Source organism: Bemisia tabaci, chromosome 3, assembly GCF_918797505.1.
Source record: "Bemisia tabaci chromosome 3, PGI_BMITA_v3".
In the NCBI taxonomy this organism is placed as follows: Eukaryota; Metazoa; Arthropoda; class Insecta; order Hemiptera; family Aleyrodidae; genus Bemisia; species Bemisia tabaci.
Genome location: NC_092795.1, coordinates 53,251,118 through 53,278,073, shown reverse-complemented (window position 1 = coordinate 53,278,073; position 26,956 = coordinate 53,251,118). Strand labels below are relative to the sequence as shown.

Below are 26,956 nucleotides of genomic sequence, written 5' to 3'. Positions count from 1 at the left end.
TATAAATGAATGCAAATCTTCTCTCATATTATTCTTATCGTTATTTTTTTAATCCATTCTAGGTAAAAACTAATCATCAAGGAGATTATCCTTCACATTGTTTGAATATGTCACCTCCAAATCTCATTATGGTGCAGTATTTTACGGTCATCTTTTGTGTGTTGCCAAACCATATTTTCTCCTTCACAACCGAGCATTCAACCACATGGGGACCTCTCACTATCCCTCCAGAGTTGAACATGACAGCGGAGATGACAAGGTCACGACTCATTCCTGACATCATCGACGTTGCCCCTCCATGGCCTGTTAGGGTAAATATCTGAAATATTTTAACAATATTTTGTTAGCAGCAGACGAATGAAATTGTTCCAATTAACATTGTTTAACATTGAGTTTGTTTTACTTGCAAAATGTGTTTTTTTCCTAGCATCAATCTTTAACACATTTATAGAATTATCAATGAAAATTGTTTATATTTCTTCACTTATGACTTCTACTTTTCTTAAGGTTACTTATAAGTGGGATTCAATACATTTTGGGAATCATTTGAATCGACTACAATTGAAGGTACTTCCCTCTTTCATCAACTGGCGCAAATACGACGGGCGATTTTATACCCTTGTAATGACCGGTGAGCACTATTACTATCAAATTACAATTCAAAGGCCCACGGCTTAAATACGCTAGGTTACGCTTTTTCCACAAGACAATAAAGTACTTACTTGAACGATTAACTTGGGTCTCTTGACCTGAAAAATGTTTAAATTGTAATAACTAAGCACCGTCAATTACATTTTAACATTCCATTTTTCTAAATAGACCGCGCACAATTACTGTCTCACCACGAAGAAAAATGATTTATGAAATCAAATGAAGCTTTTTCAATGAAATTTAGATGTTAAATCTATTGCAGACAACCGTTTCGTAGTTTTTCCTTGTGAAAATGATCGGAAGTTGGAACGGCAAACGATCTATCCGACCATGCATATTTTCCTTGCAGCGCGCGGAAGTAGTCGCGGACAGGGTCGATCGATACCTTTGAGTTCGTCCGCATCTTTTCATTCTTCTAATACTTCGCAATGGGCTTTTTGTTACCAAGGCTGAATCGAGGTTAATTCAAATTATTCAAATCAGGTTATCTTCAGTTTAGGCTACTCATGTTTTCGGATAAGTTTATGCTAAATATGCTGTAGTTAAGAAGTTTGGCATTTGAGTCATACTAAATATTCACAACTAATTCCACCCATCGTAGGCCCTGATACACCGAGTATGGAGTCGCCAAAAAACCGCGAGTTTCAACACTGGCTCGTGAGCAACATTCCCGCCCGATACAGTGGCATCAAGGAGGGTGAGACGCTGACGGAATACAAAGTAGAGTTGACACCTTTGTACGCTGAAGGTAAGTAGGTTATACCGAAAGTATTTTTCTGCTTAAAACTAATGAGATTCAAAAGACAAGCCGAGTTTTATGAATCTTTCTGTTTCCGCGCCCGAGTATGAATTAATGGATCCTACGAATTATTATTTTTAAAGACACATCTTGACTGTGCAGTTACTTATGAATTAATCCTAGAGGCATGACTTTATTTCTTCAATCAAACCTTCCATACATTCCTAAAATCTTTGTTTCGCCTTCTCTCATTAACCCCTACATGCCCGAGCAATTTTTTATACGCGAAGTTTCAAGTCGGGTCAAATTAATCCGTATAAAATACATTTATTTTTATAGTGATTGCAGTATTATCTATGTTAGTTCTGCATTTTTGAAGGCGAGGAATAATTTGTTTTTAAAATGTTCATCTTTTCGGTTACAAACTGACGCATTCTCACCCTGCGTCTCGTTTGCCGTAAGCAACTCCCCCAGTAGAGGTAGGGGAAGGACGCGCGTCTATGACATGACGGCGCAGAGATACAGCTAATCGTGCTTGATTGATGCCCGTGTTGCATCTGCAAAATTGAAGGCGAGATGACTCGAGGCGTTAAATCGCAATCTTCAGCTATGCAGCCAATGAGATGTCGCTCAGATTCGGGAGAAAGGCCAAAAAACGAGGCCCGACTACATCTCTCCTGGCCTCGGCTGTGAAATTGGATTTATTTATTTTATTTTATTTTTTTCAATTTGATGTCTGATTCCCTTTTTACTGTAGAGCACGTTTGTGACGGCCCCATACAACCCACGGGCCACGTGTTTTTTGGAAGCCTCGTTTCAATTTGACCCGGATTGGGCATTATAGGGTTCATCATCTCCCGTTCCGAGACTCAGAATGAGACCCTTAGTTCTGAAATACATGGCTAATTTTTTACATAGGTCTCCGATACATTTAATTTGAAATTGTTGGATATTGGATAGTCTTTTCAATTCAAAAAATAAACAAACTAAAGTCATAAGTTCATACTCCTGTCATATTTATTCAATAGTTGTTTTAATACATTCAAAGTCATTCTTCACAAAATCCAAGGGGAAAAATGAAGATTGAATTCGCATTAATGTTTTGAACCGTTTCAGGTGACCATCGTATAGCATTTTTGATGTTCGAGCAACCATCGGAAGAAAAGCTAATGTTTGATGAATATCGCATACACAGAGGGTAAGGAAGTACTTTGAGTTTCAAACATTATTCTAGATAAAAGTTCTTTGAAACCAGAGAACAAGAAGAAGAAATACAAGAGAGAACAAACCCCAGTAGATGGAATAGACAAGGCTAAAAATGTATGCAAAATGCCTAACACCTCTAAAGAAGCTTACAACTACTCTGACGACAAATAATCTGAATATTGACTAAAATGTATAAAACATGTATTTACAAGTGAAAATAATGAGAAACGAGGAGGAAAACAACTTCAACCTCCTTGATGCTGACAATGGATGCTTGGTTACAAAATAAATTCTACTAAATATAAGGGCTTATCTACTTTTTGAGTTGAGCCTTTCCCCCATTTAACTCCGTTTATTTCAGGGCTCACGTGGAAATTAAGATACGCCATTACATCACAGGATAGCGATGCCATGTGTAAGTAAGAGAGTGTAAAGTTATATTTTAAGCTAATATTAGCCGTTAACATGGCAAATCCAAGCATTAAATAACTTTATTTGTTTGCAGGTCGAATGATACCCTCCGAACAAACTTTTCAACCAGAGCCTTTGTCAAAAAATACAACTTGACAATAATTGGAGCAAACTACGTGAGACTAGATTTTATGCGTTTTGATCCTGTGCCCGACATTGATCCTTACCCACCAGAATGTGCGCCCGATAAAATAGTTCGCATAGATGAGTAATCTTTGCAATGGCGATTACCTCATGTCATTCAGATTTGAAACGTAAGAAGAAAGCAGTTTCAAATATTATTCAGAGGACCTAAAGATAATTATCTGCAGGCTGCCGCCACACAGTTTAAATAAAATAGTTGATTGATTGACTGTCAAACTTACAAGAAATTTGAAAATTTACCTTCAAGTTCCTGCTGAAGAAGCTAAAAAGGGAAGTCGGAGGAAAAGGCTCTTCAATAGAATGGGTATTAAACTTTACGCCTCTTGAGAGTGACAGGCATACACAGAGATGCTTGAAAGTGTATTTGAGGAATAAATTGGTTATTCGTTTTGGTAAAAGAAATGAAGATGCCACATGGATGGAAAAAGGCCTTTAATCTAGAAATATATTTTGTAGTTTTTTGCATGCTTACAACAAATCATTTTACTTCCTAGACGATTGTAACTCTTCGAATGATTTTGGGCTCTCGTGGCCATACAACTGCTCTCTTGAATGGAAATACGAATGTATATTTTCATTCTTCAAGTGTAATCTTAGCGGTCTTTTCAAATTCCACGTGAAGCACTACATAGCAATGTAAGCATACATCTATTGTTTGGAAAACTAAATCTAAGAAGGAAACAGTTATGTTTTATCAAGGTATATGGCTGTTTGGCATGTGCCTTCGAATATGTTCATTCTTAGCCAGCTCCTCATAAGGCGGGATTTTATAACCCATTATCGGTTCAGAACTTGAATTAAGCTGGAGAAAATTTATCGCGTATGGATCGCCCAAATCATACTTTCTTGATAAATTTTCCCAGTGAAAGTTTCCTCGCAGATTGTCTGAGGCACTGCAACAGAAATAATTTGGTTTGTAAGACAAAATCGAGTCTATAAAAGCAGGCTAAGAATGATTGAAGAAATCGATCACTTTAAAAAATAGTAAGCCACACGTGCTGTGCTTTTTAAATACATCATTGGTGTTAAAATCATGTATTACTGTGCTCTTTTCGTTTTGTGCTCCAACGCATTTAATTGTTGCGTAGATATGTATGCTTAGTGCTAAAAGAACCATGCAACGCTTAGGCGCTTATTCTAGGATGTCTTTTTTAACATGGATATCTCAGAACCGCCTACCCTAGAACTCCAAATCAATAAATTCTTGCTCACGCATCTTCGGTCTTTGACGTAATATTTGTTCAATGATGACATTTTAATTGGGAAAGGCGGTGTGAATACATGTATGTAGGGAAAATCTCATTTCGACTGAGACTTTCCAAGATCCTAGCGATCTTTTTATTTTTTAAATGCTGAATATCTGAAATTTTAAAAAAAAAAAAAACTATTCTTTAGAGGACGAAGAAAAATTGTACGAAATTTTGTAAAACCCATATAGCTAATATAACTGTAAGCCTTAAAACTATAAAATACGAATTTTAAACGTCTCAAAGCGAGCTGTTTTGTTTCTAGCCTCTTCATTGCGGTATACAGTTACAAATCTGATAGTTGCTGAAAGTACATTGACAGTTTTTAGCAGGCTTTAAGTAAAAATGTTTGAAAAATCTTTTTAAAAAACTTTCCGTGCTTAAAAGCTATTTTTTTTGGGGGGGGGGGGGTTATCGAAGAGAAAGCTGGGTACAATCACCGTGCTCACAGTCTAATTACTAGTGATAAACGTTACTAAGTGTTATACACTGCATGATTAAAATGTGTAGTAATATGTCAAACGTTGGTTTGCAATTTTAAAAACGTAGCTTTTTATATTCTTTCTCCGGTAAAATACATAGCTTGTTCGCTCATTCTTACCTTTAGAATATCTGAATTCTACAATAAAATATAAATGGACTCCCAATATTAATTGTGGAATGAATTTTTTAACTTACTGCACGGAAACATATGGATCTGTGTACAGGAGAGAATCTTTCCCTTTTTGTCTGTATACGATGAAAAAGACTCGGTGTAAATCTACGAGGAAAAAAAAAAACGAGATATATTAGATATACAATTTGCTAGGGAGTTGTCAAAGCGAACATATTAATCACTTATTATTTATCAGATTTGATAGTTTTATGGCCTTAAACAGTCAATGATGAACAGCTATGAGACATGGTGCTGGTGCGTGCTGAGTGATTGACTCAGCTTCAATATTGACTTATGATTTAAAACAACTTGAAGTAATAAATATGCATGTATAACAATGGGAAAATAATATGTAATAAATAATTATTTACTATAAATTTTTAAAAGAAAGAAACCAGTAGAATTTAAACAAAAAGAAATTGTGATCTCCAGTAAATTAATATTTTCTCAACGTTTAAGAAAGTGACTGTGTAAAAAAATGAGGAATAATTTAGAGTTCCTTCTGTTGACAAAATAAACGACAAATGATACGTGAATAGCAAGCGGTAAGATATATCTGTTGCTAACAAGAGGTACTGCTATCATGTTGAGTATGCTAGTGCTTAACTCCGCTTTAGGCAAAGGTTTTGCCTTGGCAGAACTCGCCTTGCCCAAAATCTAAAAAAAAAAAAAAATAATTCTTGCGAGAAAGAAATCAGGTATGCATTCCGCTCAGATAAGTATTTTTGAATTTTTTTACTTGTACCATTTATGTAGAAGGGCTCATGGGCCTTATACTCAGTCACCACCCGGCCTTCTTTCCATTTGTCACCTGGGATGTCTATAATAAGCCAGTGCTGCCATTGGTAAGTTCCAATAGCTATCTCTCTTGCGGGTATATCAGGTCCTAAAGGAGCAAAGCGAAAATTTGGTTGGTAATAAGTTATGCGCACTTTTCGTAACACCCGCGTAGCGAAAGTTCACGAATAACTTGTAAAACACTGCAAATTAAGGCAACTTATCAAGAAACCTTTTAAAAATGTTGTGACAAATATTTTTTTATAAGTTTTGATTGCATCGTGAAAGATCTTACGAGGAACTTGTAAAGTTTAGAATAAAAATTGAACTAAAAATAAGCAAAAAGAAAAAAAAATCATCAAATGTGACGTAAAGGCAAAAAAAGCGTACGCTCCTTGAACAAAAAGGGATTTATTTCAGTAGAAAAATCTTTAAAAAATTTATATTAGTTGTTTTAAAGACAATTTTTGTGCTCTCGCACGCATGCTCTCGCATCCCTTCACGAAATGTCTCCAAAATCGACTAAAAACAAAGAAAGACAATCTGCTGTAAATGTAAATGTCGAAAGAGTATGCCTATTTAAAGTTGGGCTGAACTCGGCTCTTAATGGCAGCCCTTTTTCACCAAAATATTGAAATGCATAATTATTTTTAAAATAATGCATGCGGATACGTGGAAATTAATTACCAAACATTCCTAAGGCAAACATTGATTTTGCTCGCTCATACTTCCTTTCAACGGTCCACGAAATTTTGTTCGGCGGATTGTCTATTTCGTCTTCCGAGAAAATAGTGCCAAAGTCGACTTTTCTTCCGTGTTGATACCCTAGAGTAAATATTACCTTGCGGTGAGCTAACCATCACCTTGCGGCAAGGTATCGGCCTTGCTATCCTCTCCGAGCCCTATCTGAGCTCTCGCCGAGCCAGTTCAAGGAACTCGACGACAGGGAAATAAAACCGTATGACAACACTGTAGACCCAAATCCAGACGCAGGCGCGAAAAAGGCGACACAGCATCGGGAAATACCCCGTGTTGGGCTTGATTTTCGTCTCCAACGTTGCCATGAATAATTATTTCCAGTCGTTAAGTTCCACGAACTGACCCGGCGAGGGCTCGAAGAGGGTGGCAAGGCCGACACCTTGCCGCAAGGTGATGGTTAGCTCACCGCAAGGTAATATTTTCGCTAGGGTATTCAACCTGTTTGAAATTATGTGCGATATAACTCATACAATTTCCTAACTTCAAACATTATTTTATTGAAATCAATATACACGCATCGAAGAGGAATCAATGTTGGGCGTAACGAAAAATGAATTTTTCCCCGCATCAAGAAAAAAGAGATAAAAAGGGGGAAAATACAGCAAGACGATCGACCGTCAACTGATACTTGGCACACTTTGTATTGTAGTTTGATCGAATTCCCAAAAAATAAAATCACAATTCCATAAATGAGGACTACATTGAGGCTAAAACACTATTCTGCCGTGCTAAGGAAGAACGCCGCATGAACATTCGAGAGTTGCCAAATTTCCTTCGATAAAATGTTTGTTTTTTTAGGAAAGTTATGGCTATTTTTCCTTTATATTTTCAGAATCTTTAGGTAAAATTGGGAGCTAAATTATCTGAAAAATCAAGAGGAAAATATTCATAAATTTACCAAGAAATTTGCATATTATCACAGGAAATTTGGCAACGCCTGAAGGTTCATACGGCGTTTTTCCCTAGCACAGCAGTATTGTATACCTATATGCATATGGACCATGAGGTACTGGCTATAGCCCGCAATTTGTATTGAAGTCCAAAGAAGACGCCAGTGTTAAATGTTCCTGTATGAACAGTGTAAGTACGCTATTTTGAAGGCCACGAAGAAAATAATTATATACTAACCTTCACTTCATGAGGAGGAAACTTTTTAAATAATTGAGGTACAACTTGATAAGCTTTCAGGTTCTCTTGATTTGCTGTCGCAGCTCTGAAAAGAATTGGACACAGCGTGCGTTTTGAATGGAAAACATGCGTCATAAAATCAGTGATGACCACAGAGAGTGTAAGTGATCGGAAAAATTCATTCAGGTCCATTCTTCGAGCTTTCATTCTAACGACAAGTTTTCATTTTTGCGCCTCCGAGCTGTAAAAAAAATGAAAACGAAGATACATGACAGATGCTCTGTGTGAGCTGGGTTATTACTAACTAATTGGACTTTCTATTTTGATTTTAATTAAGTTCTAAAAAGAGCATGCATATGAATACCGGCAGTGACTGAAGGGCAAAAGAGCACTGGGATTGTTACACTGTAATCGAATTACATAGGCGGTAGAACAGGACGACACGGTGGGTTTTGGATGTATAGTTCTCCTTTTATGGAATATGTGTTCACTTTCTCTCTTCCTAATAAAGATTTCAGGACTACTAAGGAAAAAAATAAAACTAGTGGTTCGCGAAAAATGTTTGTTTTTGCATTAGGCAGATTAGATTTCTTTTATTCCCTCTTTCTTTCTTCTTTTTTCGCTTCTCGGAAGTGACTCCTTTTTACCTTTTACGTAAATCACTTAATATGTTTACCTTTTAGGTCTTCATGTGCACGGTACTAATTAAAACAGAGATATTAGAAATAGACAAACAGAGAATGTGCGTTCATAATTCTGAAACCTAGGAGAATTATCAGTATTTCAATTTTGCATCATAAGCAATGCTTTCAAAGACATTACCTGGGGACAACTCAATTTTTGGGAACTGCTCATGACTGTAATTCTATAAAACCAAAAAACAAACAAGCAGTGAACTCCAACACAATGTGTTGATAAGGCGCGTCATTAACTCACACATATCAACCCCTTTAGTTGTCATTTACAGAGATTTCAAAATAGGCAAGTAGCACAACAAGAGAATTCATACGATCCAACTCTTCGACGACGCACTTTGACGAGACCGTGTATTGTGAAGGTAGAAAGCCATTCGAACGAGTTTAAGTTTTTTGATCTGCCCCCAGCAATATCTTATCAGATTCTTAAAGAAAAGTGCTACGGAATAATTTAAGCGAAGAAAGGAAAAATTCTGTCGAACTCCTGAAAGATACCTACAATCGATTTAAAGGTATTTTTGGGGCTAAAATATCCAAATCACCGGTACCTATTATAAATTCCGATATATTATTGAAAAGAAATTGACTCGATATAAATGTAATTGCATTAAATATGTCTTGATTTTGTTATTTTAAACGTATTTCCATGCAAAGAAGTTCAACCATGTCCATGCTTTATTCATTCATGAATTGAAAGTAAGCAATCTACATCCCGAAAATCTACCGATTTGCCGTAAAAAATTGCAGAAACTTGATATATCAGGTCGATGCACTCGTTCGTTGAATTTACCAACCGATTTCGTGGGTGCAAATATATAAAAATCAATATGCTATAGTCATTTTGGGTGCATTTATTTTTCATGAAACAATAATAATTTCAATCCCGAAAAACCGTTAATTTTCCGTATAAAATCGAAAAAATCGAGATGTGTCGACTCCCTGACGTGAAAATTAGATTCTACGTGTAAAAATACTTACACATGGATATGCTGAATAGAAACCATGTGTGGACGGATACATAGCCCCAGAATACTTTTAAAGCGCCTTTACTTTCCAGAATTTTGACGGAATTTTTTTTTGGCTTAAACGACTCAAGAGACACTGTAGTTAAAAAATATAAAGAATTTTCGATTTTGACACAAAAAAAATGTTCGTTCAGGCACACCATGTATTGTATGGTGTATTGCGCTGGTATTCAATCCTTGCCTTCAGATCAAAATTCTTACAAGGAAGCCCCTTGCAAGAGGCGAATTTTTAGTAATTTCTCCCAATTTTTTCTCCGTTATATAGTTGAATTGCTTGCCAAATTCTGAGGTCAATTATATTTAATTGTAATTTATACATTTCTTTTTTCCTCTTCATTTTATTTTTTGTTTGGAGAAGTTTCGTTGATTTCTTCGGATTTCGAATACTGTAACTTCTCTTCTATTCGGCCGATTTTTATGAATGAGACCTCTTTCAATTCGTCTTTGAACGGAGAGTAAGGAAAAAATTCCTAGGTACTCGCGAAACAATTTTTTCGAAAATTTGATGGATCCCAGCGTGACGGTGAAATGGGTAATCGAGTGAAAGTAATTAGGTCTGACTGTGACGAGGACCGCGAGGGTCGCCTTTTGTTCTTCAGCTGGGAAGCGACGCGGCGAACCGAGCCAGGACCGGGACACTACCTGGGTTTTGTGCCTGCCTGTGCACTGTTTTGGCCTGATAGGGGAGTGAAATTCTGTATAGGCCACGATTAGCACATGATCTAATGAGTCTCGAGGCTCATCACAGATTGCACTTACCACTATCCTGCTGGCCCCGGCTATCAGAGCAAGGAGTACCAAATTTTGAAAGTCATAACAGGGTTGTGGAGATCTGTCAAAGCAACGTTTTAAACAAAACGAAGAAGTGAAATTCTCATTCAACGAGTGCCGACCTGATCAGCCATCCTCGAATCAGTTCGCTTGCTTCTGCTTATATATGCATATTTTAAATCAGCGCGCCCTACTCTTAGGCTTTTTTTAAAAAAACCAAGTAACGTAGACTGTTGGTATTCACTGCACATAAACTAATGAGCCCCAGAATGAGAAACAACTTTAAATCATAATTATTGATGGATAAATAAACTTTTTACACGCTTTGGAAAATCTCAGAAGTTCGCGGTAGTCACTTTTCGGTAAGGAACTAAGGGACTCGGTTATTGTATCGAGTGGGGGGTCGAAACGATCGCAAAGGCGGTATACTACGTATACGCGCCAATAAAAGAAGAGCATATTCTCAGAAATTGAATGAAATTAAAACAGGAGCTTGTTTTTTTGAGTGTAGGAATTCCTACTCTTCAACTGAATTTTATATAATATCTTATTTGACACCCATCTCAGTGACTGTTAGAATGTGATTGAATGACACACCTACCAAGTAGTATCCTTCATATTTTTGTTAGTATTCCAGATATACACGATTAAGATGATACTGATATACATATGATAGATTATGCTAGATTAACATGAGTGCCAAAAAGTAAGTTTAATTGTGAGGTTGACTCATAAACTGTCAGAACTCACTATATTGACACGATTAAAAGAGAGTGTCCATACTGTTGCTCCATTCGGCTATTTTACTGGTTGACGAACACTTACGCACACGGTGACATTGCATAAGACAATAAAAACATTCTTTTTTATCTCTCCAAAAATCTGAGACAAAAATCTCGAACTATGATGACACTTCCTTATGCTCATTCCGTTCAAAGTACTGAAATACTCAAAGTGTTTACGATGTGATCCGAATGATGAGAGAAGTTGTAAATAATGTTGATTTTTTATGCATGAGCCAAATATATAGGTATATGTTATTATGATTGGAAAAATTGTAATCTCTCTCAGGGGGCATGAGTATAATCGTCTTAAATGCCTTAAAAAAACTTTAAATTAATTGTAGCTGTGATCTCATGATTCTTTTCGTGTAGTGTTTTGATTTGTCTATCAGTGCTCCGAACTTTAATTTTCTTAGTACACATTTAGTGGCATAACTTTAAAAGATATCTCTTTCCGCGTGAAGTTACCTCCTAGCGACCGAAACGTTGAAGAATAATAAATGATTTTGTCTATTTTTAATGTGGATTTTGTAAAATGCATTGTATTTTGTCAGCGACCGCCACCTTGATTGTTTTTTATTTCCAGCTTGTGAATCCCTCGAATTTCGGGCGACTGAAAAACGCCGCAGCTTTGAGGAAACTGATGCATGAGAAAAAAATAATTCCGGATCTCATAGATGAAGCTCCTCTACAGGCTGTAACGGTATATTTAACTTCCTAATGAATTATTTTCCCCCTAATATTACGGTATTAACCATAGTTTAATATGAAAATAAAAACCCTTTGTGGATAATGTTATTTTTTAAAAACGCTTTGGGATTATTTGACTGACGCTCATGTTCCTTTGGAGTTTATGGCAGAATAAATTAATGCATTTTCTGATTGTGCAGGTCCAATATAGAAGTCCGTCGTTTAGTTTCGGTGAAAAAGTCACAATCTACGATATTGTAGAAACTCCGCAGGTTGTCAACTGGACAATAAAAAAAGACGCGCAGTACACACTTATAATGACAGGTAAAGTTTTTTTTTTTTTTTTTTAGGATAATTACCTATCATAAGTCTAGCTCCTAAAATTTGATTAAAACATAACGTACAGGATCCTAAAAGATCGTAACATTTTCAACATCAACATGAAAATGAAAAGATGCTGGGGAAATACTTTTACACTTAGAAAGAAAAAACTAGGAGAAATAAAACCATTTGAAAACAGATCATAAATATATGATTTCTTTATTCAAAGACGCTGCAGCATCACATTATTTTTCTGCAAATCAGTTCGGAGCAGATTTTCTTACTCTAAAAAATATTCCGCACTAACTAACATGATTCCAAACATAATTTAAGAAGATTCTCCTTTGTTTGTCTGTTTTAGGAATAATTTTTGATAAACGATATTTCCTAGTGGATTAAGAAAATATGTGGCATATTTGGTTGAAATCAATAAGAGCTAGGTTGACAAACTTTCTCAGCAATGCATATCTTGAGATTTATTCGTAGATTTACATTGAAAAGGAGGCTGAAAAAAGCAAAAATGATCGAACATTTTGATCAACAACGACAAGATCGACATAACAATACTCGAAACAAGTCAAAATATATCGACTTACACAATTTTAATAATCAGAAACGTTAGGGACACGTCTTCTTTTTTATACCAGATGAAATGTGAGATTTTTGACCACACTTTTTACAAATGATTCTTGTTCATGACTGAAATTTGACACTTCTCTTAGATTTGCCCTTTTGCACCTTCCGTCGCTAGAACTTCTTCTTTTAATTTGTTTTGTTTTTAGCCTATGGTCCTTAAGTTTATTCTGTTATTTTATATATCAACGGTGTAACTTTTAGACCACGTATCTCGGTTTGTGACGTTGCATAATTTCTGTCATTCTATATTTTGTGAATGAAGAACCACTCAACGCCAATCCTTTAAAACTTTTACGATTATTCTTCTCATTGTGAAGAAAATTCTGTGAAAACTTCAAAGAATGATGTTGAATTATTGTCCTTTAAAAAATAGAAGATTAGCTGAGATTTTCAAACACCGTTAACGAGATACGTAGTTTGAGAGTGTCACCGTCGATATATTGGACGTATTTATACTAAAAGGAACACGCAAACCCTATGCACATAGTTCCTTTTAGCCTAAAATACGTCTTTTTGTAAGGATGCCACTGGGAACAACAAATTTCATAATGGCGATACTATTTTTAACTTTTCATTCTGTAGGCTTAGATGTGCCTAGCCGAGAGGATCACAAGGATCGGGAGTATCTTCACTGGTTGGTGGTTAATATACCAGGTCGAAATATAAAAAAGGGAAATCACTTGCCCGAATATAAAGGAGCGATTTATGAATACCAAGAAGGTAAATCTTAATTAACCTCCTATGGTGCTTTATAACATTCTAATAATTAGTTAGAGGAGGAATTACGAGCATCAGAGATTCTTTTTATTGCTGTTTTTTTTTACTTCGATTTCATTCAACATGCGTGATTAAATACACATTCGAACGACATTAGAAGTACTGTAATCAAATTAAGAGGTGGCTTAGTTTTAGCCGCCCTCTTTAAATTAATTTTTCTCACATTTACACAACAGAATTCAGAACGGCACCATTCAGTGCTCGATTGTTCTGCGACAGACCTGAAAAAGAGCACAGAAAATGTGTTTTCAGGTGTTACTGATCTCCTTTGACGCTTATTCTAATTTTCTTCCTGGCAGTTTCGTTAACTGACAAACCTTGAACAAGAACTCATGTTCAAAATGCTCAAAATTAGACAGGCTCTCGAAATATATTGAGAAAATTTCAGGAATAGTAGTAATATACATGCACGAAAGTAGAATGAAATATTTCAATCATGCTTGATATCTCTTTTTTACATTTAGGAAATCATCGCATCGTTTACTTAGTGTACCGTCAAAAGGAAAAGTTGCATCTCAAAGGTGATCACCATCATCCAGAGTATGTATAAAAACATTACGTCTTTTATTTATAGAGTAGAAAAAGGCCGAGTATTAGTTTTTCACAGAGGAGATGCCAGAATTTTTGAAAAAGTGTATGGCATAATTGAGTTGAATAGCATTCTCAGAAGAAGACTGTAATCTAAAAATCTAGTATTGTTGGAAAAACCCCCAAAAATAGTTCTCTATCACTGCTCTTGACTGAAGTCTTCAACGGAATCCATTTTCTGAAAAATCAATCGTTTTTCTAATAAACAAATGGGCCACGAGTGTCATCCACGAGAGTCCTTTGTGGGTGTCAAAAAAGGAGGCTCTACTATCATCATTTGTTGATAGATTTTCTACCGCGGCCCTACTTGAAAATAGCCGGCATCACACCAGCCGATACTATGATTTGGTATCAAATTTTAAAAGCACCATTTCCTTTTCTTTCTCCTTTTTTCAGTTCACTGAAAGTTAAAAGAGAAAATTTTTCTACGCGACATTTCGTCAATGAGCACAGATTAGGAGCACCATTTGCAATCAATTGGGCAGAAGTGGACAAAAGCCCTGACATCATATTTACTCCAGACATGGATCCTTACGAAGATGAAGACGATTCGTGAAAAGGTACCTCTCCACAAAAATCAAGGATACAAAAGAAGGATTGAGAAAGAAATAAATAGAAAAATAAAATTAAAAACACGTATATATTCTTGAAGTATCAAAATATAAAAGGGTGTCCTGCCACGAATTTTAAAGGTTATAAATTGATTAGAATATTTTTAGCAAAGAACACAAATTTGCCTGCACTGCAAATCGATTTGCATCTCAGTGTTTGACGGATTCATTGAAGAGCCACCTAGGTATGTCTTGTCATCCCAGTTGCAAATAAACATGAAAAATGAAAAAATGCGTAAAACATGGTTTAAGTATTACAACTTTAAAAAGACAGGACGTTTCGAGTTTTCATATGACCATCACTTCAATTTGGTTCCAATATTCCTCGAGTGTATACAAATACTAAACTTAAGCACTATCACGGAATAATTACATCGACAGAGCTATCAATAGGGCTGCAACATTTTTCAGGTCCAAGAAGTGTCAACTTTCTTAGAATTTATTGTTTTTGCACAAAATGAAATGCTTAAATAAAAATACCCGAAATACAAATTCAAAGACCTTTTATCCCTTCTTACGTCAAATATATGCAAAATCTTAAAAAAAAAAAAATTAAAAAAAGGCATCAAAATTCTGTGAAATTCTTACAATTGTTCCTACGTAAGCAAACGGAGGCCGAGCCAAGAGCAAATGCATGCAAAATACACAACAAAACATGGACATTTTTTCCAAAGTATGTACTAAAATGAAGTGTGAAAAAACGTCAAAAAGGAAAGTAGTATTTTTACGGAGGATAGTGCCTCCTTTCTATAGTGTAGGTTTTAAAGACCCTTTCCCTCCCCCGGTAATTTACGACTACACTTATAATTTTTCCTTTTTCTTTTTAAGTGAATAAGCAACGCATAACTCTAAAGTACTGAAGCCTTGACATGGTGTTAAATATAGTGCATGCCTAGCCTACTGGTAAACCTGGGATGTTTAGCTTAACGACAACATACAATTGACAAGAAACATTGTTAAAACATTAGTAACAATCGATAAATTTCTGCCATTTCCTTGGAATTTTGAATGTAGAAAAAAATTGATTTTGAAAACTACTATTAGTACCAGGGGCCCTTGGCCGCTACGCTGCCGACAAGCAATGCGGAAGAAAACAACATACGTAAAAAGTCGTAGAACAACCATGTTCAAGTTATCTCGGAGATTAATGGATTCAAATACCGTCAATGTTTTATTTTTGATCAATGTTTTTAAAAGAATACACACTGTTATTCCAATGAGTTTCCGCAAATTTTCCTGAGTGATTTAAAATAGATAAAAGAAAATTTGACTTAAAACGCATAATATCCGAAATCTAAGCTCAGATTCGGCTTCCTCGTGAAAAATCGATGCAATTTCATGTATCATATGTCACCATATCATGAAGGAAAGAGATTAACGTAGGCGTGTAGATTCTAACATATCAGTCCGACGTGGCAACATGGGTGATTCGGAGTGGGTCAGCTGATGAGTAAGAAGTTTGTTTTCTCGGAAACGGACGAACCAAATGCTTGGCGCCCGGCGCCTGGCGGCGTAGCTCAAACGTTTGAATTCTGTGCCTACTTCCGCATACCGGCCGGCTTTGATAGAATCTTTACGCCTACAATTACCCTCTTTTCTTTATGCTATGGTAACATATGATACATGAAATATCATCAATTTTTCACGAGGAAGCCAAATCTGAGCTTAGATTTTGGGTATGATGCGTTTCAAGTTGAATTTTCTGAATTTGAAAATTTAAGACGGCGGACGTAGCCTAAATTGATACATCGGCTCCCATTCCATCGATTAAATTCTAATTTTTAGTCTAATTTCGAAAATTCGAAAAACCAAGGTGGTGGGCGTGGCCTAAAACGCTATGTCGGTTCCTGCTCGTCGGATTTTCGTAAAACTTGGTGCCAAGGGGATGGGGGAGGAAAGAAATTTTCAAACACTGCAATCGATATGTCGCAGGCAAATAGTAAAATTAGGCATTTTGCCAAATGCCTAGGCAAATAGTCAAATACTAGGGGGCTATGCCCCTGACCGCTACGCTGTCCAACCCCTGAAGGCGCTCCGCACCATCAATGGGCCGCTTCGCGGCCCTATTTTTACCTTCTATCAGTGTTAGTTTTATTTTTCCCCTCAAAAATTACGATATGAGGTATACTTTACTTTTATAATAAAATAATTTTTGGTTTTAATGAATATTTTAGTTCGTTTTAATCCGTTTTTATTTTAAATCAGTGAAAAATTTAACATCGTCCGAGTTTCTGACTTGTTGTAATAAATGCCCTTCAATTATCATTAAACCGAGCAGAGTCAAGAATAATTAATTGCGCGAAGTCATATAGTTTTGCGGCGACTTTATCGTCGCCCAAGCCAGGGACGGGAAAAGGAGTAAGCTCCACGAACATATTATTACACGCTTATCAGTCACACAAAGCACAAGGTGGGTTGAATATGAATTCTTGATAATTTATCAACATACTTTTCCTAATCAGCCCATATCTGATTACTTTCTTTGGTGACTCAATGTTGGTAAAGCGTAAAATATTGACGGGGCAGACTACTAACAAAATACTTTAACTGAGTCATCCGAGATGGTGACCTTCATTATCAACAAGTTTATAATTTGCACTAACGCATTCTGTAGTTCAATGAGCCCACTTAACCGAGTAGCATCAACCAAATACAAGATATAGGTGAAGCGCAAGCGCACTCCTCGGTGCAATGAGTCAACTTGATGGAGCAGTTTACCATCAATTTTGTCTCGGTGAACAGATTTGTAATAGCTAGTAGCAACTAATTGAAAATGACTGATTTCCCTAAAGACGTTGTGGACAATACAATGCCGTTGGTTATTCTATCAATTTTTTCATGTATACAGCACCAACTTTTAATTAACAAAAGCAAGATGGTTATCCGCGCACAGTCATTTTTTTTCCGTGTGTATAAAACTTCTTAGGCGATAAGGTAGATGCATTTTTCGGAGCAATTCTAAGTACTGGTTGTATTTTCTTACTCGTCATAGCTGTTTTTCAAAAACTTTCGAGCCGGTATGGTTAAAAATTATCAAGTTCAGTGCTCTGAGATAGAGAATCTTCCTCTGGTTGCAGTTGTAAGAGAAAGCTGCCTCTGATTATAAAAGATTGATGGTGCCTTTAAGAACTAGTCGCCGTCGAAGTCCGACATGAAAAAATTGACGGCAATGGGGTCACCAAATTTGTACTTCTTTGCAAAATTCCTGGTGGAAAATTTACACCGCGACTCTACGACGGGCCTAGAGTCGAAAAAAAAAGAAATTCGGCTCATAACGAATAAGTTTCAAATCCTAAAGAAATATAATTGTGAACTATTAAATAAAGCAAATTGTCTATACTGCACTGATATTATCATCCTACATACATACATTTATAAAAGTTGCTCCCGCAAAAAACTTTGGCGTTCTGCGATACGAAAGGCCACATGTGCTTGTCTCTCCAGAGTAGGTTATTCCTGTAAAACTTTTTGAATTTATGCGCTCCACTAATCTCAAAATTTAACCTTTCCCCTCATCCCTTTTGTATTTTTACTGATATTTCCATGTAAATTTATTACTGTTACTGCCTTCTTTAGAGGTGTAAATGGCCTTAGATGCTAAAGCACCGCTTTAAAATAAAATTATTTTACTACTACTATTCGGCAACTGACGTCGCAACATATATTCGACAACGCCCTGCCGCCATCCCTTCATGGGATGCCCTTGTCGCCTTTTTCCACGTTTTCATCCTTCCTTCCATATACTTTCAAAAGAACTTTTCATGAATAATGATTGCGCACACATGATTTCATAAAGCTTCGATCGCTAAATATTTACAATTCGGATTTTAAAGATTTTTACATTTGACTCTAATTGGAGTGTAAATACGGTTCTCCTTCTACTTTATCGATACAAATCTTCAGGTCAATTCAATGGCTAACTCGAACACGCCATAATCTTGAAACTTAAGTGAATTGAAAAACCCATTTAATTGAAAGAAAAAAAAAGAAAAAAAAAATTAGAAATTGTGCTTACCGAACGTCCAACACTCTTTCTGTGAATTTCAATTTCCCAGGTTGTTTGTATAAAAGGAAGACATAACGATGAACACCTGAGGACAAAAATATCTATGAGTGTTTTACTCCCTGAGATGACAAATATTCACCTCTAAGTTTATCATTCTGTTGAATCCAACTGATCGATCAAATAATGACTCATGAGCAGCTCTCTAAAATGAGGGACTTTCTTGAGTAATTTTTCACTACTTGAGAGTCTCCCCTCTGCACATTTTGAATCATTTAAAAATTTCAGACGGAAAAACGTATTTTTCTTTAAATCATCGAATAAGATTCTGCAATTTTTGGGCTATGCTGATCAAGTAAAAACGCTGCACAAGCCTTTATCACTTTTTAACGAGGCACCAGCCATTAATTTATAAGGTATGGATTTTTCCATACGACCAAGAAACTTAATCAGGGGTAACCCTCCTCAATTGAATTTCTCAGTCGTATAAAAAATTCTATACCTAAAAAAGCACAGGCCGATACCTCGTTAAAACAAACAGCATTTCTTTTAGATGGCAGCCAAAATCAAATTTTGACCTTTATCACTTTTATGTACGATATTTTAATGTACGTTCAATTCGACATGCAAATAACTGTTTCAAGAGTTTTTTTTTTTTTTTCCAAATTACAATTACTCAGCATGAGAAGTTGTCACTAACCAAATTCGTAGTCGCGTAGAATCCCAATGTATTCTGTCAGACAAAATCCTTGAGTCCAGTTCGCCCCGGGAATATTAACAAGAACCCAATGCTGCAATTCTCGGTGAGTTGGACTTTCTCTCAAGGAACAATCTGGGTCTGAGAGAAAATATGGTAGTCAACATATTGGTCCGTTGTTGTTTATTATTATTTTGTATTTGAAGGCTCTTAAAATGCGAAATTTTACTTTGTAAAAACAACGATACTTTAAGAGAAAACCAACATATTTTAGTTAAGCCACAGTATGATCAAAGCCCTGAACCTCCGAAACCACACATATAACTGGTGACTAAGTTTCTCAATTCATGGTCAAACATGAAACTTTTTTTTTAAATTCGTGTTGAGCCTATTTTACGAACACTTGCTTGACCATGCATTTACATTTAGTTCATCTTAAAAGTCTTTTGACCGTTTTCGTCAATTGTGTCTCGCAATGATAGTGTACAAATCTGAATTTTAATCTTTCTTGAGAATTATTTTCTCTACTCACCTGTCATAATTAAGGTATAATAGGCATTAGGTTCCGTCGGGTAGGATATATTCACCGGCTGTTCAAGCGCATCCCAGCATGACAAATAATTACCAAAAGATACCTCTTTGTGGTTTTGATATTCAATCTAGAAATCAAAAAGACGAGTGCATTTTAAACCAAGATGTGGTCTCCATGACTCAGATTTAATGGTATAATTAGCTGAGAGATCTCAGACTATTATTGGCAGCGGGAACCTGGGGGAAAAATTGGAATGGTAAAATAATGATGGCATCAAACCAATTTAAACGTACACAACCTCTCTCAAAATTTCTACCAATGAGATCAGGCCGGTGAGTCCTACCATTTTGGGTTCACGATTTATCTAGCGTATCAAAACAATTTTGACGAGGAAAACATGGACAATGAATGAGAATAATTTGTACAACTATTTGTGCTGATTAGCTGCAACTATCGTGATGGGTAAATTATATAAACTCCAAACGCGTGACTCATGTACGTATGCAAAACCACGGCAGTATTCCTGATCGTCATATGTACAATGACTGCTCAGTCTTATATGTCATTAGATATGGTTGTTATTAATGACAATTACTGCCATATTCCCATTATTGAGGTAGTTTTAAAAAGCAATTATTGTCATTTCTGTCACGATGAAATTTTAATCAGGATATAGGGCCTTCTTGACAATTTTAATGAGTTGGTCTTTTAAAAAAGGACACATTTCAATGAATGCACCTATAGCATCCGTCCCACGCACTAAGATCCCACAAACTGGCGCATCGGTGACTGTTGCCTCTCAAATTCTTTGAAGGTTACTGGTTAGCCAATTTGTGGGCCTAGTTCGTGCGTGGGGTAATAGTTTCGCAGTATTACCTGGTAGTAAGTCATTTGGTAACGATTGGTGCAAACGGTCATTGGCGAGGTATGATCTTGTGCATCTACTGCCGGTCGATTAAGAATTTGGACCGATTACCATCTGTTTTAGCCGATTGCAATAATTGGCCCGGGCTGGTTTGAAAAGGACCTCGAAATATCATGCTGATTGTGATAAGCCCGGCGGATCACAGAGCCCGCGTTACGAGCACTACACCATAGAGGGCCGGCAGCTGGAGTGAAGATAAGTAAAGAGAATCAAGATCTCAGGATGTTGGCTTGCCACATAAATTTCCATAAAATAATCGGCCTGGGCTCATTACGATTGGCGTGATCCATCGCGGTTCCATTCAGATCGGCCCGAGCCAAGCGCCCATAAGCAGATTGCGCTCGACTCAAAATCAGATCGAGTGAGCTGGGCAAAAGGGCACATACCGAAAAATCGCATTGTGAGGAAAGCGCATTTTAAGTTTTCATTATTACTTTATGGTCACTGATGGTGACTCACATCGGAACCTGGACACTTAGAGTAAAGTTCATACGCCCTTGGATGAATAACGACCATTGGTAAAACTATAATACTTCTTTTATTGTTGAGGGAGGATTTTTTTTAAAATTTCCGTCATCTGCCCTTTTTCCGGAAATGGACCGGTGGACATTGGTTTCGGTTTTTGAAACTGGACTTTTAGGACATGATCGAGTTTCTAAACAAATATGAAGTTTATGCATCTCCTCTGCACGTTAAAAAATATAAAAAATCCTCTTTGGTATCAAAAGTATTCCCCGCCCGTCCGTTAGGACCACGCGCTATCTCCACAACGTTGTGGCGGCCGTGGTAGATAGATGAGGCACATCGTGAAGTAGCAATTTGCGGTCAAATCTGCTACCATTACAGCCGTATTTACACTTAAGTAGACAAGAAAAATTGACTTAACCGCAATTTCCCAGAAAAAGGACACTTACGCAACGTGCCCTTTTTCCAAGAATAGCCTATGACCCCTGACTTAGCTGCACAAAGCTTGGTCTCTTGGCTCCAAAAGTTGATTAAATAAGCTAAAACTAGGGGAACATATACAGTAGAATACGAGAAATCTATTTCTACAGTTTCCAGGGAAAAAGGGCATATACGCGTTTGTGCCCTTTTTCCAGAAAGCTGCTCAATTGGCCCATCACATACTTATGCTGATTGTGAACAGCTTGTTAATAAAGTGCTGTCTAAATTTCGACGTCCTTATCCAATGTCAAACCTTCTCATGATATTTAGTCCAGTCAATTTAGCTCTAAATAAGGGTCATCTGGGAAAATCCATATATAGAAGGTTTTTTTGCGGAAACATGTTGCATTAGGCTACCAGAACAACATATCAAAAGTTTACCAAAATCGGCCGTCCGCTAAGGCCGCCATCTTGAAAAAAGGGGGGGCGGGGGGCCAAAATACGCCACCGGCGACCGGTTTTTAGCTTATATCTTGAAAAATATCGTTCCTACGGAAAAATGTCACTAAACTTTTTAAAAAGATCATAAAATTTCCTATCAGAAACACTATACATTTATCAAGTTGCGACTTCTGGTTCGTGAGATATGGCGGTAGTTTCCTGCGGCTAGCAAAGTCAAATCTTGCGAGAAATCACGTTTTTTCAACAAAATCTGTAATTATCTTAAAAACGGCGAGTCTGAGGCAAAAAAGTGTTCTCACCGGAATGAAAGAGCATGAAATTTCCATGCTAAAAATGCTTATGAATTCACTAGGGGGTCCGCCCCCGGAGCGCTATGCGGTCCGAACCAACGGCGGCTACGACGCGGTGAGGCTCGGCTTAGCCGCGCCATGCATTGTTGCGGTCCAAGATGAAACGGCTTCACTTTTTTGGTAGATTTACCGCGAGGGTTAGTCATATTATCCATTTAAATATGTGCTAATTTCCTTTCATCATGAACCCCCCCCCCCCCTCCCCCTTTAGGTCATGCATGTTGTATAGTTAACAAATGTCAACGGTCGCGCTTGAAGATAATGTTATTATTTTATGCTTCTTTCTTAATTTGTCTAACAACAAATCTTCTTTTTTCAAAGTAACTAAAAGGAAATGAATTAATACAAAATATAGAAAGAGGGAGTTTAAATTCATCCTCTGCTTCCTCTTCGATCAGTGTTTCTGCTTGATTGCTGCATCCCAAGCCGGAACAATGTAGACAAATGTCACTGCATGGTAGACCAGCTCTCTTACAAGAGCAGCGGTTACTACAGCCTTTCGAACATGTACATGAGATGATTTGTAAAAGTTCTTGGGGGGGGGGGGGGGGTCAGGCGGTTGAGCATAGGCACAAGGAGAAGCCTGAGTTCCGAAGATTTCCACCCCCATTCTTTGGGATTCCGTTTTCTTCCTCTCCAGAGTTGAACTTGATAATATACACGTAAGAAGTGTTGTTTGCACGCATCTGAAGTTGGAGGCAACGTTTGCAGTTTCACCTCAGTTTTTGCCTTGCCAAAGCACGATTAAAACATTGAAATCTGCATTTGTTCAAAGCAGTAACTGATTTTTCAGCACCATACAGCAAAAGAACGAGTTTCTCACCCGCTTGACAAAGCTCATCTTGAGTGCAGTCGGTTTCATCAAATTTCTCAGCAATACAAGAGACTTCGCCACATTTTTCCAACAGTTTAATAAATTTGCCTTTGCCCCTGCCACGAAATGCTGAAGTAGTATCACATCCACTGATGACATGGATAAACAGAATGCTCTTCTTCAAATTTACATTCGATGTTCGCAATTGATTTGAGCTAAAAATTTGGGCTGCATATTTGCCCTTACCTGGTTTGAGTAATAGGACGTCGCTTGATGCAGGCGTCAAAGCTATCATTAGAACAAGGAGGTCAATGTCTTCACCAACGATTAGAGTACCTATATTGAGAGAGTATGGCCACCGGTGTTACCACCTCTGATTGGCTCAGCCATCTTAGGCTGAATGGAGCCCTTAGGACCCAAAAATGGCGGACGCCATAAATTAATGTGATGCAAAATGACTCAAATTGTAGTTTTCTTTGCTCATCGTAACGAGAAATTTACCCAAATGCACTATTGCGATTCTTTACATATTTTTAAGGCTAATCGTATGCAATTTTTAAGAAAAATTATCTTAGATGTAGTAAGGTTGGCAGCAAGTGCGGTTGGTGAAAACCGTCAAAAGTTGGCAATGACCCCCCTCCTATCCACAAAAACCAAAACAAAGCACCGCCATTTTTGGGTCCTAAAAGTCTCTCCATGGGGCCCAGTGGCCATACTCTCTCAATATAGGTACTCTACCAACGATAACAACTTGTTTCTTCGTTCCTCTCGGCAGACTGAGAGCTTCATTTACGATGGCTTGGGATACTTTAACTTGACTCCCTGTAGTAAAGTGTTTCGATAGCAAGCAAATCAAACGCACCTCATTCTTTTCATTATAGATGGAAGCAAGTCCTGGGCCACGGATAGAGGAGTGTCCTCACAAAAAATTAAGGCAGGACATTTCTTAAAGCTATAACGTCGTCACCTTTCAACGCTTTTTGTAGAATCTGTTGCGCTTTTTGTTCGTATCCATCAAAAACAATTGAACCTTCAAGTTCATCATGCTTTTCAACACATAGGTATTAATAAACGATTCCACCGCTTAAGGTAATAAACGAAGAAATGCTTGTCTTATTCCTATTTCTATATTTTGTATTAATTCATTTCCTTTTAGTTCCTTTGAAAAAAGAAGATTTGTTGTTAGACAAATTAAGAAAGCATAAAATAATAACATTATCTTCAAGCGCGACCGTTGACATTTGTTAACTATACAACATGCATGACCTAAAGGGGGAGGGGGGGGGGGGTTCATGATGAAAGGAAATTAGCACATATTTAAATGGATAATATGACTAACCCTCGCGGTAAATCTACCAAAAAAGTGAAGCCGTTTCATCTTGGACCGCAACAATGCATGGCGCGGCTAAGCCGAGCCTCACCGCGTCGTAGCCGCCGTTGGTTCGGACCGCATAGCGCTCCGGGGCGGACCCCCTAGTGAATTCATAAGCATTTTTAGCATGGAAATTTCATGCTCTTTCATTCCGGTGAGAACACTTTTTTGCCTCAGACTCGCCGTTTTTAAGATAATTACAGATTTTGTTGATAAAACGTGATTTCTCGCAAGATTTGACTTTGCTAGCCGCAGGAAACTACCGCCATATCTCACGAACCAGAAGTCGCAACTTGATAAATGTATAGTGTTTCTGATAGGAAATTTTATGATCTTTTTAAAAAGTTCAGTGACATTTTTCCGTAGGAACGATATTTTTCAAGATATGAGCTAAAAACCGGTCGCCGGTGGCGTATTTTGGCCCCCCGCCCCCCCTTTTTTCAAGATGGCGGCCTTAGCGGACGGCCGATTTTGGTAAACTTTTGATATGTTGTTCTGGTAGCCTAATTGATTGATTTTAATAATGCCCTCGCTACGTAAAGTATTATTAGTCTCCCAAAACAATAGTTCCTAAAATTTATAACCGGATTTTTAATGTGCGTATTCCGTCTACACTACCGTTAAAAGTCGATAATTGATCACTTTCTTTTTGAGTAGCCATTATGAAAATCGAGCGGGTTTGGTGGGAAAACAAATGGTTTTTAAACTTTTTCCAGGATCTTTCGTAAATACTTAATTTATTCAGCTTCCCTATCTTTCGAAGATAATGTATAAATGAGCTGGTTATGTTTGTAGAGAATAAATAACTCCATAGTGAGGAATCAATAGGTAAGTGATTGATTTTTGGAGGACAGTTTGCTGGGAATAAAGCAATTGTTTACCTGGAGTATATTTTCAGGGAATACATCAATGACATCGGGAACGATACCACTCTCATTTAAAGCATTTTTAATTTTCATTGAATCTAATTTGACTTCCGAGGCAGACTCTTTGATGCAATAACAAAAAAATGTAATTGCTGTGATAAAATACGCTTCATTGAGAAACGAGATTATCTTAAACAGGTGCTGCAAAAGAAAAACAAGTATTCGTAAGCTGAAAATACAAAATTGAATGAGTTCATTTCGAGCCAATTTAACACTTTGAACCCAAAGAGACCTATAACCGAGTTTAATTAAAAATGGGATTGAGTACTTTTCGGTGCATTTGTAAATTTAAACTTGATTATGAGAATTTAAACTTTACTTTAATGAAGATTTTTGCCCTACTCATCAAGGCTCCGAAAATTTAGTCCCCGAATTCAGACTTGACTCAGGTAGATACAACTTAATATAGAAACAATTGAATCATAGTTTGATTTAGACCTGGAGCTGAATATTTTTAAAACAAATGGCTCATATAAATTCGCTTTTTCTATTTTACCAGACATGTGCGTACGAAATACACTATTACGGTAATTCAATTATCTCCGGTACAATAAATACGGAGCACTGAGCATTTTCAAAAGAATTCGAGGATTAAGAATCTATTTTTCTACTTTCTCATTCAAATTGACTCCTCATTTTAATGGACTCACATACCTATATATGAGCCCTTCATACTCGGTTGTGATAAGATATACACCTTTTCTGCAGTGGTAATATGCTTCCGTTTTACAAATTTATTTAAAAAAAGTCAATTTTTACATCATATGCAGTCTTCATTCACATGGCTGTAAATCTCATGTATTCATTCAAATCCAACAAAATGAGCTTTTTCCAAGTGAATTATCACATTACCTTGATTTCGTTTCCTAGTTCAGAGTTCTTGAAATAAAGTCCCATGGGGAAAAAAGTTGATGAAATCCTTTAAAATATTGTATCGAACACTCTTCCTCGTCGTTGGCTCTTTACAATATGTTCAAATTTGAGCATATAACTCTAAAACATTCACATGTTTGAGCAGCTAAACTACAACATTGGCAATTTTGTAATGATACAGTTGATGTACCATTCTTTAGCCTTTAAAATACTTAAAGATAAAAAATCCCGATATTACGTAAAAAGCTATATTACAAACTGTATTCGCCAAGCTCATGATTTGCATTTTTTTGAGGGCAGAGAAATTAGAAATTCTTTATCAAGTAATAAGCACAGGTGTATTTCTACTACTGAACTACATAAAACTACTTGAAACTAAAGTGTGATCGACTGAAAGGCAACTTTCAGCTTTCAATGGAACAATCGTTTAATTATGTGTTTTGG

General features: G+C 36.8%; 3 protein-coding genes across 13 annotated transcripts in view; 2 read left to right on the top strand and 1 right to left on the bottom strand.

The window, feature by feature from the left end:
* Positions 1-4,426, top strand: part of LOC140224324 (protein D1-like) — a 5,068-nt gene extending 642 nt beyond the window's left edge. Inside the window, exons 2-6 of the mRNA XM_072298821.1 lie at positions 63-311; positions 508-631; positions 1,253-1,399; positions 2,507-2,588; positions 3,102-4,426. Coding sequence (XP_072154922.1) covers positions 108-311; positions 508-631; positions 1,253-1,399; positions 2,507-2,588; positions 3,102-3,279 — 735 coding nt within the window. The 5' untranslated portion in view covers positions 63-107 and the 3' untranslated portion in view covers positions 3,280-4,426. The remainder of the gene's footprint in view (positions 1-62; positions 312-507; positions 632-1,252; positions 1,400-2,506; positions 2,589-3,101) is intronic.
* On the bottom strand, positions 3,627-26,956 carry LOC109040262 (protein D3). Of its 4 annotated transcripts, none has more exons than XM_072298822.1 (7): positions 26,492-26,956; positions 25,595-25,780; positions 19,906-20,032; positions 19,377-19,514; positions 18,689-18,764; positions 5,137-5,218; positions 3,627-4,104 (listed from the first exon to the last, which is right to left on the bottom strand). In XM_072298822.1, exons 1-7 carry the CDS (start codon positions 26,534-26,536, stop codon positions 4,048-4,050), a joined length of 711 nt encoding a protein of 236 aa, XP_072154923.1. In that variant the 5' UTR covers positions 26,537-26,956; the 3' UTR covers positions 3,627-4,047. The 4 variants fall into 4 exon arrangements, with proteins under 4 accessions (XP_072154923.1, XP_072154925.1, XP_072154926.1 ...); XM_072298824.1 differs by having other exon boundaries at positions 3,627-4,571; positions 26,492-26,954; XM_072298825.1 differs by lacking the exons at positions 25,595-25,780; positions 26,492-26,956 and adding an exon at positions 20,782-20,960.
* On the top strand, positions 11,111-15,171 carry LOC109040264 (protein D2). Of its 8 annotated transcripts, none has more exons than XM_072298829.1 (6): positions 11,184-11,298; positions 11,637-11,753; positions 11,941-12,064; positions 13,280-13,417; positions 13,939-14,014; positions 14,459-15,171. In XM_072298829.1, the coding sequence occupies exons 2-6, from the start codon at positions 11,694-11,696 to the stop codon at positions 14,616-14,618; spliced, it is 558 nt and encodes a 185-aa protein (XP_072154930.1). In that variant the 5' UTR covers positions 11,184-11,298; positions 11,637-11,693; the 3' UTR covers positions 14,619-15,171. The 8 variants fall into 8 exon arrangements, with proteins under 8 accessions (XP_072154932.1, XP_072154930.1, XP_072154928.1 ...); XM_072298827.1 differs by having other exon boundaries at positions 11,212-11,257; XM_072298828.1 differs by having other exon boundaries at positions 11,228-11,254.